Raw genomic sequence first — 16,609 nt, 5'->3', positions numbered from 1 at the left:
CCCCCGACCCACCCTGCCGAAACCCACCTCCCCAGCCCCTGCCGAGCGCCTCTCCCCCCCTCCCACGCCCCGGCGAACGCACACCCTCCTTCCTCCCTTCTCATCCCGTCTTCTCCTCGGCTGTTTGGTACCACCGAGTCCATAAAATGGCTACGGGGGGATCAATGGTTTCAAGGACAGGGAGTAAAGGAGGAGTCGGGAGATAGGACGGCGGCTTATTTCCCCTTCAAAGTACTGCAATGAGAGGAAAAGAGAAAGACGTAGCTACCTGAACTCACCATTCCTGATCCATCCCTTAGCCACTGCATCTTGCTTCTGATGATGTCCTTATTATCAGGGAGGGGAAAAAAAAAATCCCTACTGCCTGGCGAGAGCTGGCAGGAAAAAAAAAAAGAAGCCCCCCACCCCCACCCTAGCCTGAAGCCTTCAGTCAGCCATCCCTCAGCCTGGCAATCCCGTGCCTGTCGGGAGCACGTTATTAGCAGCCTCCTCACTACCTGGGCTCGTAGTTATTTCTTTCAGTCACAGACCGAGGGATTTGAGGGGAGGGGGCCGTCCTTTTTGCTGCCTTGCCGTGCTTTGCAACTCCGCAGGAGGGGAGGGCAGGGAGGGGAAGGGCCCCCGCAAGAACTTCGCGAGGGTCCCCGCGCCGCCCGGTGCCCTGCCCTCCTCCTGCTGCTGCTACGGGGTCCCAGACCCGCAGAGCCCGCGTGTCCCTGTGCCCAGCAAGGGGCTGGGGGCTTTGCTGGCATCCCAAGGGCAGCGAGCTCTCGCTCTGCTCCATGTGCAGGGCAAGTCCCTTCCCACCGGAGCAAAACCTCGCAGCCTGGTGAAGGGCTCTCCGCTTCTGGCACCTGGGTTAAAACCTCCCGGTTTTAATCCCCGCTGCCTACTCCCATCACTTTTTCCTGACTTTTCGGTCAGAGTGAGGGAACGACAGCCCCCCGTGCTGTTGGGAAAGAAAAGACGCTCGTGGAAGTGTTTGTCGCCAGCACAGCCGCCCACCGAGCCGGGGAGCCGAGATCGGTCTGTCTGGCGCTGCCTGGAAGAGGCGGCGGTGGTGTGTTGGACTGGCACTGCCGGCTGAAGCAGGACCGAATCCTCCCGGTTCTTCCAGACAGGACATTCACATCAGCATCACCCTCCCCATATTGCAGAGGACACACAGAGATCAAAAAGGGTTGGCCAAGGCCATGCAAAGAGGCTGCTGCGCTGTGGCCGCAGCCCCTTGCCCGACAGCCCTGGGAAGGAGCAGAGCATCACGAGGGCTGACACCCACCTGAGTGCCATGAAGCCGTCCCAGCATCTCTCCAGCACCTGAGAAGTCTGCAACTAGCCCCAGAGGCATGGGAGGGCAGATAAAGTCACGGAGACTATGTGGGATCCTGCCCTGGGTACCCTGGATCCACGCGCAGGACAGAGCAAAACGTGTAGGGAAGCTGCAACCTCCTCCATCACATCCGCAGAGGATTTAGGGTTGTCTGAAGGGTTATGGTGTGTTGTGTTGTTTTTACCGTGCACTCCTGCCTCAAGGGCAGAAGGGCATTTGAATCTCCCGGTCCTGACCTCCAGAGGAGTCAACATTTTTCCTGCAGCTGAAGATTTTGAGTCAGGGAACAACACGCAGCTCCACGTGACTGCCACTTTCTGCTAGCCCTGCGCCAGTCAGCGGGATGTACGAGGGACCAGAGCCTAGGTGTCTTCATTTATTTATTTAAGTATGCCGGAACAAAAGCACAGGCAAGAGCAAAGGGATGCTGCCCAGCATCTCTGTGTCACTTGGGCCCCACGTAGCCTGCTCCAGTTACATCAAGCCACATCCCATCACCTTTCATACAGACACTGACAGCCGTCATTATTCCCGGAGACGGCTGACAAAAGAAAGAGTCAGGAGGCAAACACTTAGAGATGCCCAAACTCCAGAATTCTGCCTACGTTAAGTAACAGAAAATCCGGGTAAATTATTTATACAAAGGAGGGCTCTAGTCTGAAAAATCCCATCTCTGAAATCTTCCTGGAAGGGACGTCCAATTCCCTGCTGAATAATACAGCGATGGCCACATCGTTGTGCAGCCCTGGTTTTCACAAAACCCTGAGATACATCACCTATTTGGGAAGTCATTCTGATCCACTGCAATTTCGCCAACGATTCAAAAGCTATAGGGGGTGGGGAGAGCTGGGATGGAAGAACTGACGGACAGACATGTCCCGAATGCATGGGCAATGTTTCCTCCAGAAACTGGACTGAAAATAAAAGCAATGATCGGGTTACCTGTCATTGAAGGGTAAATGCTTTCCCTACAAGGAAATACCAAAAGAGAGACCTGCAGTACTGTCAAGCATACACATGAATAACACAGGACCCTCCTAAGCACGAGATCACCTTAAGACCACACCGAAGCGTACCGGTAACTCCACTGACTTCAGCCAAAGGGACACCCATCTGAACCCTGGCAGTGCGAACGGAGGGAGCACTTGTCTGGCACATCCCATCGCGTCGCTCTAATTGGTGAAGTGGATCTGGGGGAGGTCGAGTTGTGTTGAGGCTTGTTGCACACACGCAGAAATCACACCGCTTTCTCTCCTCCCGCTGTCAGCTGTTGATTAGGCCCATCAATAAGGCTAATATTCCTCTGCTTCACTTCCTATCCCTTGGTTATGCTAAGCAGATTTGGGAAGTAAACCGAAGGTTGCCAGGTTAATTCTCCATCCCTATGAAGGTGACAAGAGGCAGCAAGAAGCAGAGATTAGCCAAATCCCTGAATCGGCATCCGTCTGCACACAAATCCAACCTTGCCCAGACCAGCTGGGCAGCGATTCTCTGCCGCACAAAAACCTCCAAGAACCCACCTGCACTTCCTCCGCCAAGCAAACACACCCTTGTTGCCTCCATCTCCATAAAACGGCCAGACAGCAGGCAGGGGACCCACCCCAGAGGACCCACAGGTACAGGAAGAGCCACCCGCCAGCTTCCCTGCAACCCCGCAGCAGGGGAAGAAACCTGCCCTTTGGGAAAATTTGGGGAAAAGGCCTCACATCTTGGCTCCTCTGCCAGGCATTCGAGCAGGGATGCTCCAACATGACCACGCTGCAGGCAGCCCCGCCAGCACACAGCGGAGATTTCGTGTTTCAAACGAGGCACTGGAGCTGGAGTCAAGCACAGCACCACGCAGTAGTGCTGCGGACACTGCGCTGGTTATAAAACCCGTACCGCTGAGGGGAAACAGAGGCAACCTCCAGTGCGCAGTATTTGGGCACTGGAAGTTTGCGCACTGGTTCCTTCCCCATGATTTAGCCCACAAAAACATCATTTCTGCTACCAACGAGAGTGAGAAGTTCAGTACTGCTTGAAACATTTTGAGGAGCAGAGCAGGTCCTCGGTTTGTCTTGGGGATTGTTCCAGCAGACAAACCCCGTAAGAACGCAGACGTTTCTCGTTAATAACACAATGTCCCATTCGTTCTCAGAAGAACTGTGGTCTGGTCACATTTTAGCTGCCACAGACCCCAGAAGTCTCTGTCCCTACAGAACCAGTCCATAACACGTTGAATCTCAGGTGAGCAGAGCTGTGAAGGCATGGACAAGGTTTACCTGGAAACTGCTCTGCGGTAGCAGTTGTGGCTGATGTAAGTACTGTAATTATTAGATTAATGCCACTTTTCCGTGTGCAACTTTTTTCTCTTAATTACTTGCAGCTGGAGAGACTGATTCAAAAGCAAAGCAAACGGGTACGAGCAGAAGGATGCTAACTATCACGTCACGCTGCTGAAAAGGCAAAAAGAAATCTCTAGCCCTGTACCTCATCTCATACACTTGGAGCCATGCAACCAACACACAAAAAACTTCAACAGCGTCCCCACGGCACTCTGCTGCCCGACCCGACACGTGCAGCCACTCGCCCTGCCCTCCCTCCCCATTTACTGCTACGCTGCAGTACCACAGGGCAGCTCCGGGTCCAGGTCCCCAGCTTGAGACGGATGGGGATCCCAAACTGGGTGATAATTTCCTTGCAGCCCGCAAGAGCAGTGAAGGAAGGACAGCAGCATCACAGGATTTCACCTGCCTCTAATCTCTTTTCTTCACTATGCCCTCTCGCTGCCAAAATCCCCTCTGGATCGTTCAAGGCTGCCTTTCTTTAACCACACCGTAAGAATACCGCTATGAACTGCTCTCTGGGTATGGAAACTTCTTCAGAGATGCTCCTCTCCTTCCCCGGCTCCTGCCTTTACGAGGGGATTTCCCCTGCTGTCTTTTGACCCCTCTTCTCCCCTGCAATGCTCGCTGCAGGCACGGGAGCACATCCCCCGGTCCCCCAGCCAGCAGCTCCCCATGGCGATGCCTGCCCTGAATTGCCTCCATCGGGGGGAGCCTGGCAGTGCTCTGTGGAGAGCCCTTCCTCAGTGGTTATTGCATCGCTGCGGCGGGCAGATGTTCTTCATTACCTATCAGAGAGCACAAATATGTTCTCGCAGCCATTGTCTCTACTGAACTGCAAAGAAAAGGCACCAAACCCTACAGGTTAATTAATGAGAAGGGAGGGGAGTTTGTCTAACCTCTACTAGGAATTAGCCAGCATGGCTTTATAAACCAATCAGCCACACTGCACAGCTATGAAATAAGTATCTTCCTTCAGGGAAAAAAAAAAAACACGCCACAAACCCTATGGAATACTTTCATAATGGCCCAGTGCTTCTCAGATTAGCAGAGCAATAACGCAGTGCTTCAGGCTCTTGCAAAGTATTATTATTTGTGGTACATTACAAGGTAGATTGTTTGTTCTTTAATACGAGATGACATACGCAGAAGCCCCAGATACGCGTCCTCCTGAACCAACTCTGACACAAAGACAGTTTTAGTCATAAATTAAAGGACTTGAACAAGGGCAGGAAAATGATTTGCTCTGATGTAATTGATCAGGATCTTGCTGTTCACCAGAGAAAAAGGAAAAAGATTTTCATCTCCCCACTGCAGCTGCAAACCAGGTGCACAAGGAGCTCCCCTGACTTGCCCAAGGTTATGTATTGAAACAGAGGCATGGATGGACAGGGGAGCCCAAGCTTGGTAGTATTTCTCTGCTCTGAAGCCACTTCTCCAGTTCAGACCACTACGTGTGAAACATACTATATGTGCTATATATATGCTATATGCATAAGTATATATATAGCATATACATATATATATATATATATGCTATATACTTGGCACAAACTAGAGTTATTTCTAATTTATGTTTGGTACTGTTATTTGGTACATTATATTTAGCACTCACGGTGCAAACAGATTCCAGTCTAGCTCCACACAGGGTACTCCTATGGCAAAGGAGGTAAATGACCAAATGGGCACGGCCACGCCGTCCGGACGCTCTCCCCAGAGGACTTTTTGCTTGATTTTAGCGCCAAAAAGCTTCTGGTTTGGACAGGACAAAACCAACCTATAGCTCTTACAAAAGCCATAGTGAAAAACCATGGTTTGGAAACCTGTTAAAAATAAATACATAAAATAAAGGAAATGGGTTTTTTTTGAGTGAACCACGCAGCCCAGAGGCCGGGATCCCCCTTCCCAGTCGCAGATGCTCCAGCCGACGCGGTCCCGTGCCAAGCATCTTGTTTACTATTCCCGTTCCCTCCTCATCCCCGTCTGACTGACAAGACGACTCATGCCTCAGCCCATTTGATTTGCTAATATCTTTCAACTTTTTCCAACAGTGGCATTTTTAAAACTCCCACACCTGCTTTAATTAAACCGTGGCAGCCTGTTTCCAAGGCCCGCACTCTGTCGCTAAGGTCTCTGCTTCGGAGGTGAAAATTAATAACCTGCAGTCAAATTAAACTCAGAGTGAAGAGGAAAGCACCCCGGTTCAGATCCCCAAGCCCGTTAAAAGTCTCTCCAGCATCCAAGTCTTCTTTATGTCCATCTGTTACCAGCACTGCCCTACTTCTGCTTATTCAGGGAAAATCCTATGGAGATTAAAAAAAGGAATAAAACTAAATTTGAAAAAGAAAGGGCTTTACAAGTAGCACAATGCACGTATATAAATTCATTTAGTTTGTGTACATAGAGAAAAATCCGCAGCCAAAAAAAGGTTTTTTTTTTTTAAAGCAAACAAGAGCTTAGCATTACAATTCACAAGAAGATCTACAGGGAACCGGTGCCCTAGCTCCCCCAGCCGTGACCTTCAAGGCCCGAAGGGACTAAGGAAGCCACATACCCTGCTCCTTCCTCACGCCCATGGCAGGACCCAGGGACAAGCGTCCAGCACCCATGGCATGGCCATGCCTCCTGCCCCGAGTGTGCACAGCCCTCTCTGGTCCCACATCACACCGAGCTCCTGTCTGCCCCCCTCACCCAAACCCCGCGGGGATCCCACTGGAGCCGGGTGATTTCAGAGAACGCATCCCAGCCTGGTCCTACACCCACAGATATATACTAACCCCTGGGACGAACAGCTTTTCCCCCTTTTTCTGCAGCAGCAGAAACCACGGCGGTGAGATGGTTGGGTACGATCCGGGCACAGCACAGAGCTCTGCTGGCCTCCAGGGGAGTACGGCTTGAATATCAATTTTACAGCTCGGCTCTCAATAAACAAAGCTATTGCAGAAGGCAAGTAGATTGGTCTCCAAGTCCTCACATCGCCATCAGGCAGGTGAAGGCTTAATGAGCAGGTCATGTTTATAAGGTTATGGCCACAGTTCATCAAAATGCACAGAGTAACGTGGAGGATCCTTTCGCATTCACTCATTGTTCCTCTAGCTCAATTATTTAACGCAAGCTGCGACCTGCGGCCCCAGACGAAGGCTTTAAGCCACTCGGATCACAGCCACGTTTTGATGGCTTCAGTTGGTCTGAGTTTCAAGTGCTTGGGGAGAGACCCTTACCCAAGCAAGGTGCTCAGAGAGGAGCAAAGGGAGGGCTCCCGGAGCAGCCAGACCCCAGCCCTACAAGTACGGGCTGCCCAGCAACAGCCAGGACAACAAGGAGAGTTTTGAGCTTTATCTCTACCATGGTGTGCGTTTGTGGTACTTACATACCTACATTTCTAATGGACCTGGGTCAGGTCGGTCTCAAGGTTTCTAGTGCCTCCCCACACTCTTCCCTTTGTTTTCTCGTGCCTGCCATCAGCTGCGCCAGCAGGGAGCAGCTGGGCAAGCAAAACAGGCAGGGAAAGGAGCAGCTGGGACCAGCCCCAACATCACCCAGAGAACTTCTTGTGCTGGAGCATCATCTGCAGCTCCAATCAGCAGAAGGAAACCTCTTTGCTCAGTCCCTCTATTAACTATTGACTTTCAGAGTTGGGAAAATTACACAGAGGCGCTCTCCTTCGATACTTCAGGCTGCTGCAGCACCATTAAGTTTCTCTCCCAAGAAAGCACTGCCCTGAATCGTCCACAGAAGTTAAATCAAAGAAAGGCAAAGGGATTTCTTCCCCACCTGCCATCTGCAAAGGAATGGAAATTCACCTGATAAACAGAACCACACGCTTTCATCATAGGCTACTTTCCAAGATCCCTTCAAGTCTCACAGTCCCCTCATCAGCCTTTCACTGACACAGACAGTCCACAGGTCTTCCCCACCGAGCTCAATCCACAAAGGAGCATTTTAATCTTGTTTCATTTTGAAAAACATTCACAATTCACTTTCTGACACTCCTTTTCTTAAAGCTTCCATCCCTGTTCCCCTCCCTAAACCTACAATCCTCGCTGGTGTCCTTTGAAATTGTTAAAACTCATCTGCCTACAACAATTACCAACTCACTGCTTTAATTTCAAATGAGATGAGATCCCTCTTGGGTTTGTTTTTATTAGTGCAGAGGAAACAGGCCATAGGCTCAAAGAGTCTCTGGCTTGCCAGGAAGAAAGCAGTAGGAAGGGGCATTGCCCTCCCGCTGTTCCCATGTCTTTCATTTCTGCATTGCCACACTACGTTACGCGGTATCAGTGCAGCGGGGTGTGCAGTAACACGAGGAGACAGGCAGATCCAGGAGGAGCCAAAGGTTTCCCCATGAAGTCATTTCACAGCAGGGATGCTCAACAGCAAATACAGGGTGTAAAACATGGACAAGGATCATCTAACATCTTCCAGAGCACTTACAATTTTAGGTCGCAAACCAACTGAAGTCTACAGAGGTCAAATCTCAGGAGCAGTTATAAAACCACGGTCAAATAAATAAAGGGGTTAAAACCAGCTACAGTACTGCCTGGAAAGCCTTTCTTAGAAAAGCAATTCCTTTATTAAATGTATATCCCCACATGCACACGAGGCCATAAATATGTAACATTCTCTCCCTCTAGTGGCTGGAGGCTTGGAAATAAAGAGGATTGAAAATGACCTTGCAATTCCAGGAAAAAAAATGGAGTTGTCCCAGGGTGTCTATCCCCTAAACCCTGCAGGGAGCCAGCCATCACCCTGGCAGGTACTAAGCCTGCGACAGGGATGAGGCTTTGCGTCCTCTGCGGCAGTCGCTCCCCAGCAGCGCTATGCAGAGCAGGATGCAACGAGCTGCTAGCTACAGTTCAGCTCGTCTTCACTAGCCACCTACAGGTTCTTGTGCTAGAGCCACTTACCTACGTGCTTTGCCTGTGCGCATTTGTTTTTCTTCTCCGCAATGCTCTGCTTTATCAGACTAGTGCTTGTTAATGCACCACAGCCAAGAACATGTAACAGCCGCTCTGTGCTTATCCTCACCGTATCATCCAGTCCGTCTGCCAGGTCTGCTCACACCTTCCCACCGTCGGCATGCTTGCAGGAGAGCACGAGGCATAAAAAAGTCACCCTGAGATGGTCTGACAGCACAAAGAGAGCAGCAGTAGCGCAAACCAAGTCGAGACACAAAGCTCCCCAATAAACTGTTTCTGAATGCTTTCCTCTTACTGGTAGTATTGCTCAAGGGTTTTAAAGATCACAAAATACCGAACTCCACAATACACTTGAGGTTCCCAGATTTATGTACGCAGCTTCTCTATTTGTTTGAGTGCTGGGACTTATTTTCACATAAGCCTTCTGCTGCTCTACCCATCCTGTAAGGGTTACTAGAGTGGTACAACCTCCTCTTTAAAGAAACGTAGCATTGTTTAGAAGGACAGCATTCTTGGAAGGCAGCGTGGCACTACCAGGTCACGACAGCTCCTTTCCCCAGCTGCAATACAACGCTACCATTTCATTTATTGTAGCTTAAAAAAGTCGCACTCAATATCAGACATCATTACCTCAGCACAAAATGTATGTGTGTGGGTATGAGTGCTGGATGAATATTCTTGACAACAACAGCAAAAATGTTCTGATAAAAAGCTGGGAAAAAAGGAAGAAAGAGGTGGGGGATGCTATCCAAGAGAGCTGGTGGCTTTGATTCAAAGATAACACTTGCAAATACTCTTTGCAGTTTTCTCAGGCTTGCGTGCCCATCACAAGCATGTCTGAGCCTTTCCAACATCCCTGGGAAGAAAGGGTGAGTTGAAGGTCTCAACTCTGCACAGATTTGCACATCCAGGAAAAGATATCCTGGAGGAACACCTGTTTTGAACTGAGAAAGGTTAATAGAGCTGCCCACAAGCCCTCTGGCCATTAGAGCTCAGAGACTTTTCGCCCCTTCTCACTACTGTGACAAGCCTGGCAAGGGCGAGACCAGCCTCATCATATGACCATATCATTTACATGCTGCTCTTTTCTTTTTTCTTTTTTTTTTTTAAAAAAAAACATAGTACATACACCCAAGCAGATGCCTGTAAGAACCAACGAGGCAGGCAGACGTTAAAAACCATGTTTATGCCAAAATCCCGGTAAGCTGCCCCGTGCTTTTCCTGCATTGCCTTCCCAGCTACTCCCGATTCAAGAATCAGGTCCACACTTTGCCTTCCAAAACTGCCCTTTGCCATTTGGTTCTTTGGTTGGCAGTGAGGCTTATAATTCAGTCCCAAATGCTCCCCAGCATCACTGCTGTGTACGAGGGATTATGCAGAGGTAAAGACTTCAAGCACCCATGTGGTGTGAAGTCAGAACACCATCTACTGCCTTCTGGAGTGCTAAATATACCAATATTTTACTACATACTTGCCTACTTAGCTATCTCAAGAGCAGTCTGTATCAGTCCCTAAAGAAGGCAGTTTGCTATTTATATATAATGTGCTTAGCAATTTTTGTCACTAAAGCTCCATAGATATTTTATGCATGGGGCTTTTCATCCTTATAAACTTCAACACGGGAAAAATCTATGCTATAAACTAATCTTCACAGGTTCTTAGAAAGGAACGCTGTCAGGCGGGATGAGTGTGCTAACACCTCCGAGAGCGTAATTCTCGTAAACTAAGGATTTTAACAATGTTTAGAACATGGCATGAGAAATAAGTTAGACAGGCAGCCATTGAAAATTTCCATGTATTCTATCTATAGGAACGGCAGATTTTTGTTTCACCCTAGATTTACACAAAATAAAGAGGAATATAAAGTTCCTCAAGAAAGAAGTAGGCAAGATTACTCGCATAAGCCAGGTAAGACTGCAAGATCATCTTTTCAAATTGCTCCCCAAATCTACTCCTTCTGGAAACACATCAAGCACTGACTGATGTGGCTGAAGACAACCACTGAGAGTTTTCAGAATCTCAGCTGTGAAAAATGAGACAGAATCAAAGGTGCAATGCTAAAATAAATGCTGGGCGTGTGGCCCTTGCTTGCTTAACCTCTCAGCCAGATGGGACCTATAACGGCGTTTGGAATGCATGAAGTGTACACCACAGAGCAAACCAGAGGTACCAGCGGCTACAAATGAAGCCAGAAAACTCCTCTTGAGTACACTGAACAAAGGAGTCTTCTTGCAATTTACCACCTGGATCTAGCTGGGGTATTTTATTTTATTTTTGGAAGGGGGTAGATTTAAAGTGTACAGGATTGCTTATAAAACAACATTTTTCTTAATCTAGCTGTGCTGTAAAAACATAAAAATAACCTTTTGGGGACAGCAACCTAACTGCAAAAGCATCGCAAAAGTATTTTTGTGTAGCGTGAAAAGATATGAAACGCATATTCTTAAAAAGAAACGTGTGGCTTATGTTTTACTCGGCTTCCACTGTGCAGCCGTATGTTGGCTGCTGGGTTCTATTAATAAACTCAGAGCTCTGCCATTATCCCACTTTGTGTCTGGGTAAGCACGACCGATGCGCAATTTTGGGCACATAAATACTTAATGCTGGTACCTTCAGTGGATAACGATGCTCAGATGTCAGCTCTGCCATAAAGAGCAGTCGATTCAGCCTCCTGGAAACTGCTCTGTTAAGAGCACGCTGATCCCATACGATTCACAAACAAGAAGAACGGGGAGGGCTTCCTCTGCATCTCCGAAGGACAAACATTCATACAGGGGCCTGTAACATCCATACGTGTGAGCACAACCAAGCTAGCTGCAACTGTGCAGAAACACTGCAGTCTCAGTGAAGGTCCCGTGCCACCGCTGGCAGAGCCTTGTTTCGCTTCGATAAAGCTACCCCCAGCGACACAAGGGGTGCTTGAGCCTTTCCTGGATGAAGCACATGGAATAACTTTGATTTCCCTCTATTCCCTCCACAAATGACAACCTATTTGCTCTCACCAGCAGGGGCAGAACACTGTCATAAAGTCTTTCCATCACATTGCCCATGACCAACTGACATGACTTCATCCTAGACAAAACCCAAAAGTTACCTTCTACAAAGAGATAAATTTTGTTTAATCCAAAGAGGAGAGAGTGAGTTAATCTTTCCAACTCAAAATAAAGCAGGTAGTTCTTTACCATGTTCTCAGTGCACCTCAGCTCTAACCAATACCCAGCTTTATTTGGTTACATTTCCTCCAAACCATTTTCCCATTTTTCTGAGCAAGCAAAACTTTACTAGAAACCAAGAAATAAAAACTGGTTTTCAGCAAGGATTTCCAAAACTGTTGCTCATTAGAGAATGTCTCTGTCAGTGATTTACTTTGATGCCTACAGTTCCAGCTGGAAACCAGAAAACCATTTTGCCGAGAACCTCAGCAACAGGAAAGTCACATTTTCAGGAGGGATTTAGCATTTAGTGATCATTCATCAGGAGTCTTCTCTTTTCTTCAAAGTCCCCAGTAGTAATCTAGATTTCCCCCTCTAACTTTGAGGTTTTAAAGGAAAACAATGGGAAACCTCTTTCAGAAATCAATTAACTCCACAAAAATCAATTAACTCCACAAAACCAAAAAACAGAATGAGCACTTCTTGCCCTGTATGCATCACGTCCAGAATAGCAAGCCTGGATGTGACATATTAGGCCCTGCAGTGTATCTCCTCCACCTTGCTGGTCTGCCAGCTGTTGTTCCATTCAGAGTTCACACTCTCATTTCTTTACTTGATACCCAGGCTCCATTTTCCAATGCTACATAAACCTCCCAGTACCCATTTTGGCCCTGGTGGATATGAAAACTGCATTAAAAGAGAAAATGGCTCATTACGAGCCCCACCCCCCAAGTTTTTTCTTTTTCTTCTCCAATTTCTTGCATTTCAGTGTTATTTTTAACATCTAATAACAGCTCTGGTCCCCATCCTGGATGGGGCCAACTCCCGCAATACACCAGGCGCTCCCTGTTCCCATTGACTTCAAGCCTACGTAAAACAGATCAAGCGAGCTCTAGTGGCTCTTAAATATTCACTTTTATTGTAATATTCTTAATGCTGAATCTTATAAGACCTCGAATCATTTTACACTCATTTACAAGAATTATATACAATGCTCACTTTCTCTTTCCCTGACACGGAGCTCGTTGTTGCAGGCAGCCATTATCTGACAGCCCCCAGAAACGCCGCACAATGCATTAAGCCCGAAGTAAGGAACACTCAAGTGCACAATGTACCGTAGCCATCATGGAGCTGATCAGAAAATTGTGGCTTCTGCACAAAATGCTTGCAGATATTAAAGTAGGCTCTGGTTGTATAGGGTTGGTTTTTCGGTTTTTGTTGTGTTTTTTTTTTTAAAAAAAAAAAAACTTTTTCTTTTTTTTAAACAAGCTTTCTGAAGGAACTTTTCAGTTTCATCTAAAACCTGAAAGCTGTGTGTCAGCAGAGATTCTTATTATAGTTCAGAGCCTTAATTTCTTCTGATTTCTTATTTGAGCCCTCACCCTCAGAAAGGAGGTAAAAACAAGACAGCAAACACCACACAAATCAGCTGCAAACCCAGTTTTCTGACCAAAACCCGCAATCTCCATGGCAAATATTCAAGCAGCCCTGAACAAAACTGTTCAGCATGGGCCTGGGAGCACACCGCTCCATCGCTACTGGGCTAGTAATGATGAACAAACAGTAGGGCACCAGCAGGGAGACGTCCTGTTGGATGCTGCGGTCCTCCTGGCTCCACAAGGAGCAAAATGAAGCAATGTATTCCATGACTACCTGCATCATGCCCAGGGAAGGCAGGGAAAGTATCTCCAAACAGCCCGTTGCTAAGATTAAAGGCATTGCTTTGTCTTTTTAACCCCTCCCTCCCTGTCACTTCCACCAGCACCTATCCCAGTGCCTTTCAGCACCAAGGGCTGGCGATGTGAGGGCGCATCGGGGTTTTCAGAGCCAAGCGAGCAGAGCCATCATCATTTCACCTGGAAATGAGGACATTCAATTGGATTTTTGTTTTTCCAGCTTCTTAGAAATAGTCAGGGGGGACCTAATATTAGCTCTTCCAGGAATAGTTACGTGGCTAAAACGAGAACAAAGGTGATAAAATAGACTGTCTGCAGCAGCCGTAGAAGAGGTTTTATTCCTCCAGCCTGTCTGTTGTTATCCCCAGGAGCTTCTGCCTTTTGTTGTCACTTGATGGAAGACCTGGATAAAACACTTGGGTCAGCTCTGTGACACCCAGCTGTCAGGGGGACAGGATTAAATGCCCATCTGCTACAGCTGACCACAAATATACGTAAGGCGATAAGGAAGGAAGAACCTCTGGGCAGCTCGAGCAGCTCTTCCTGCCCGCTGTATTGAGGAGCATACACCACAGCGCGCCCAGAGGGCGAACCGTAACGTGATACACTTTGCATTCCCTTGAAAAGTGCTTCAGAGAACTGAACACACCGATGGGGAGGCACTATCAAAGGGACGGGGGGGGGCTTTGACCCACCTCTGGTGTGGGATCCCGACCTCCAGCCTCACCTCTGTGCAGCCAGGGTGTGCTTGCCACGCGTGGTTTCCCCAGGACCAAACGAATTTCATCCCTTCTGTGCAATGATATTCCCAATCTCTTTCAAAGAAAATATTTGCCTCTCATTTTTTAAGTGATAAACCGCCTGAGGGTTAAATGCTCACCCTTTGGCCACCCTGGCCAGGCGACGAACACCTTACCTGCAACAAATGGAAGTGAGGTAGGTGCATTCCTGCCTTGCTAAAGCCCTGCTAAAACTAAGTTAGAGCATCAAAAGCCCTGAGTTAAAATTCCTCCTGGATGTCTTGCTTTCAGTGGGTTGGGTAACAGTGGGGAACCACATAATTTGTTTCCATTTTCACAACTGCATTCTGCCTTTTTGGGCCTCCACCAGGCCTGGTTTTAATGGCTTGCAAATTATACACAGAAACAGTCATAAACTGTACTGAAGTACCAAAGGACTTTTTCCCCCCACCCCTCCGAAACAAAAGCTTGACATGTTGCCGCCTTATTAAGCCTATCATGAATGTGCCTGCTTGGGTGACTGTAATTACAGGAATTTAGTAGGGCCTTTTGTTTTGCTCTATGCTAAAAAAAAATAGGGAGCTGGAGGAAATGGAAAAAAAAAAAAAGACCAGTGGACACAAAGAAATTTTCCAGGAACCACATGAGAGCGGATGAAGAATTGCTGTTTGCAGGAACAGGAGTTCTGGACAGGGTTAACAGTGTGGGGCAGTCAGTAAGGAAAAACATCCAGCCAGCAACAGGGCTATGGGAAGATGCCAGGGAACCCCGTGTCCTGCAGCCTTTTAGCGGTGCAACTTGCTTCTCGCTCAGAAGGCATGGACAGATCCCACAAACAGACCCAGACCCTAAATACCTGCGCCACGACGGCCTCTGGGTGCCGTGCCTCTGGGGCCAGGGCAGACTCCGTAACCCAGCCCGAAGGCGGACACGCTCTGTCCTACCCCACACACGCAGGGTGTCAGGAGGGAAGGTCTGTGTGCGCTCACACTGCATGAAGAAACTGATGAAACAAGCGCTGGCAGCACTGCCAGCAAGTGACTGACACATAGCGGAGAATTTCTGAAGGTCCTCAGCAAAACGGCCCCAAGAGTGACTGAGGAAGGCAACAGCCCAGAGCAGAATGGGGATACCACCTTCCAAAAACATACCAACAATCACAGGGGCAGCTTTCAGTGCCTTGGCATCAGTTTATTTAGTAACCTCAGCTATGGGATGCAGTCCTGCCATCGGGCCTAAAAAGAGCAAGGAGGTTATGGCAGACCGACCTTGCCATTTGGGGAAAGGCAGCTTTGTCACGTGAACGGACATTTGGCTTTGCTCTTTTTTCCTTCTGCACACAGCACAATTGGGTAACGGCAGCACGCACATCTTCCCAGATGAGCCCCGAAACTCAAAAGCCGGCTCCTGCCCCAATTTCGGCATAATTACCACATGCAGACAGGGAAGTCTGCCCCCACAGATACAAAAGCTAATAGCTATTACAGAATAAAACAGCTTCTTGAGACGTAATTTTTCCTCACCGATTTGGACAGCCGAGAGTAAATAGCGGGTTGTCACTGCCGTATTTTCCTTGCAGTGGGAGCAGGCCTGGAAATCCCGCAAGGACCGTGTAAATCTGGTCCTGGGATGACAGGATGTTCCGGATCAGCAAACACCAAGGCATCTCGGTGCCCTGCGCACACACTGCTCCTCCAGACAGCCCTCTGCATCTATTAGCAGCATCTGCTGCTAATAACCAGGGAGAAGCCAAGCTACCAGCTTGCTGCTATTTCGGGGTTAGAAGCCTGTTCTGAAGGCAGTGTCCAGCTTTCACAAGGGCCCTTGGTGTGGGAAACTACCCACCGTACATCCTCACCAGGCACATACTCACACATGGATCCTTTAAATTACCTGAAATATTATTAGCATAATTTCCAAATCAGAAGCAAAAGCATGCTGCCAGAAGAGAGAAAGCAGGTTATAAATTACCACTAGCCACAAATGTAACGTAAACCCAGCTCCGTGCTGCTGAGCTGGCGAGAGGTGGATGAGCAACCAGCGGTTCACACGGGCAGCGCTGAGCAGCACAGGAAGCTCCCTTGGGCTGTACCTTGGAGTTTCTTGGACGAGCCACCTGCTCCTTGCGATCTGGGCAAGGAGCATTTGCACAGCCCATGCCACTGGCTGCGCCTTTGGGAACAATGGGCTCAGACAAGAGGCATTGCTAAGGATCACAGATTCTGGCATCTTACACTTCTACAGCCAGATTTGCAATAAAAAAATGAGTTCACGTTCCAGCGCAAGATACCACATTATCACACCTAGCCCAGGCTCTTTTCTCTGACTAATACTTTTAATAGATACAAACGGCCCTCAAGCTAAACCCCAGATCCTCAGTAACTCTTTGCTTTAAAACTGAGATCTCAGTTTGGTTGCTCAAGCCTTTCATCAGCACTGGATGTTTCCAGCAGATGTCTGCCAGCACT

At 48.3% G+C, this 16,609-nt stretch overlaps 1 protein-coding gene across 14 annotated transcripts in view; it reads right to left on the bottom strand.

The window, feature by feature from the left end:
* The window catches only part of ARHGEF9 (Cdc42 guanine nucleotide exchange factor 9), a 184,620-nt gene that overhangs the window by 117,677 nt on the left and 50,334 nt on the right, over positions 1–16,609 (bottom strand). Inside the window, exon 1 of one of the 14 annotated variants that reach the window (XM_080553842.1) lies at positions 269–1,250. The exons of 9 other annotated variants lie outside the window; for them this stretch is intronic. Coding sequence is in view for 2 of the 5 variants with exons in the window: in XM_080553851.1 (XP_080409977.1) it covers positions 279–308 (30 nt within the window). In the remaining 3 variants the exon portion in view is untranslated. Of the gene's footprint in view, positions 1–268; positions 1,251–16,609 lie in introns of those variants that run through there. 4 more of the 14 variants (XM_080553831.1, XM_080553844.1, XM_080553851.1 and 1 more) reach the window with 4 other exon arrangements.

The sequence above is a fragment of the Anser brachyrhynchus genome (assembly GCF_964034855.1).
Source record: "Anser brachyrhynchus genome assembly, chromosome: 13".
NCBI classification, from domain to species: domain Eukaryota; kingdom Metazoa; phylum Chordata; class Aves; order Anseriformes; family Anatidae; genus Anser; species Anser brachyrhynchus.
The sequence above is the reverse complement of the archived record's forward strand: the minus strand, read 5'-3'. Positions and strand labels throughout refer to the sequence as shown.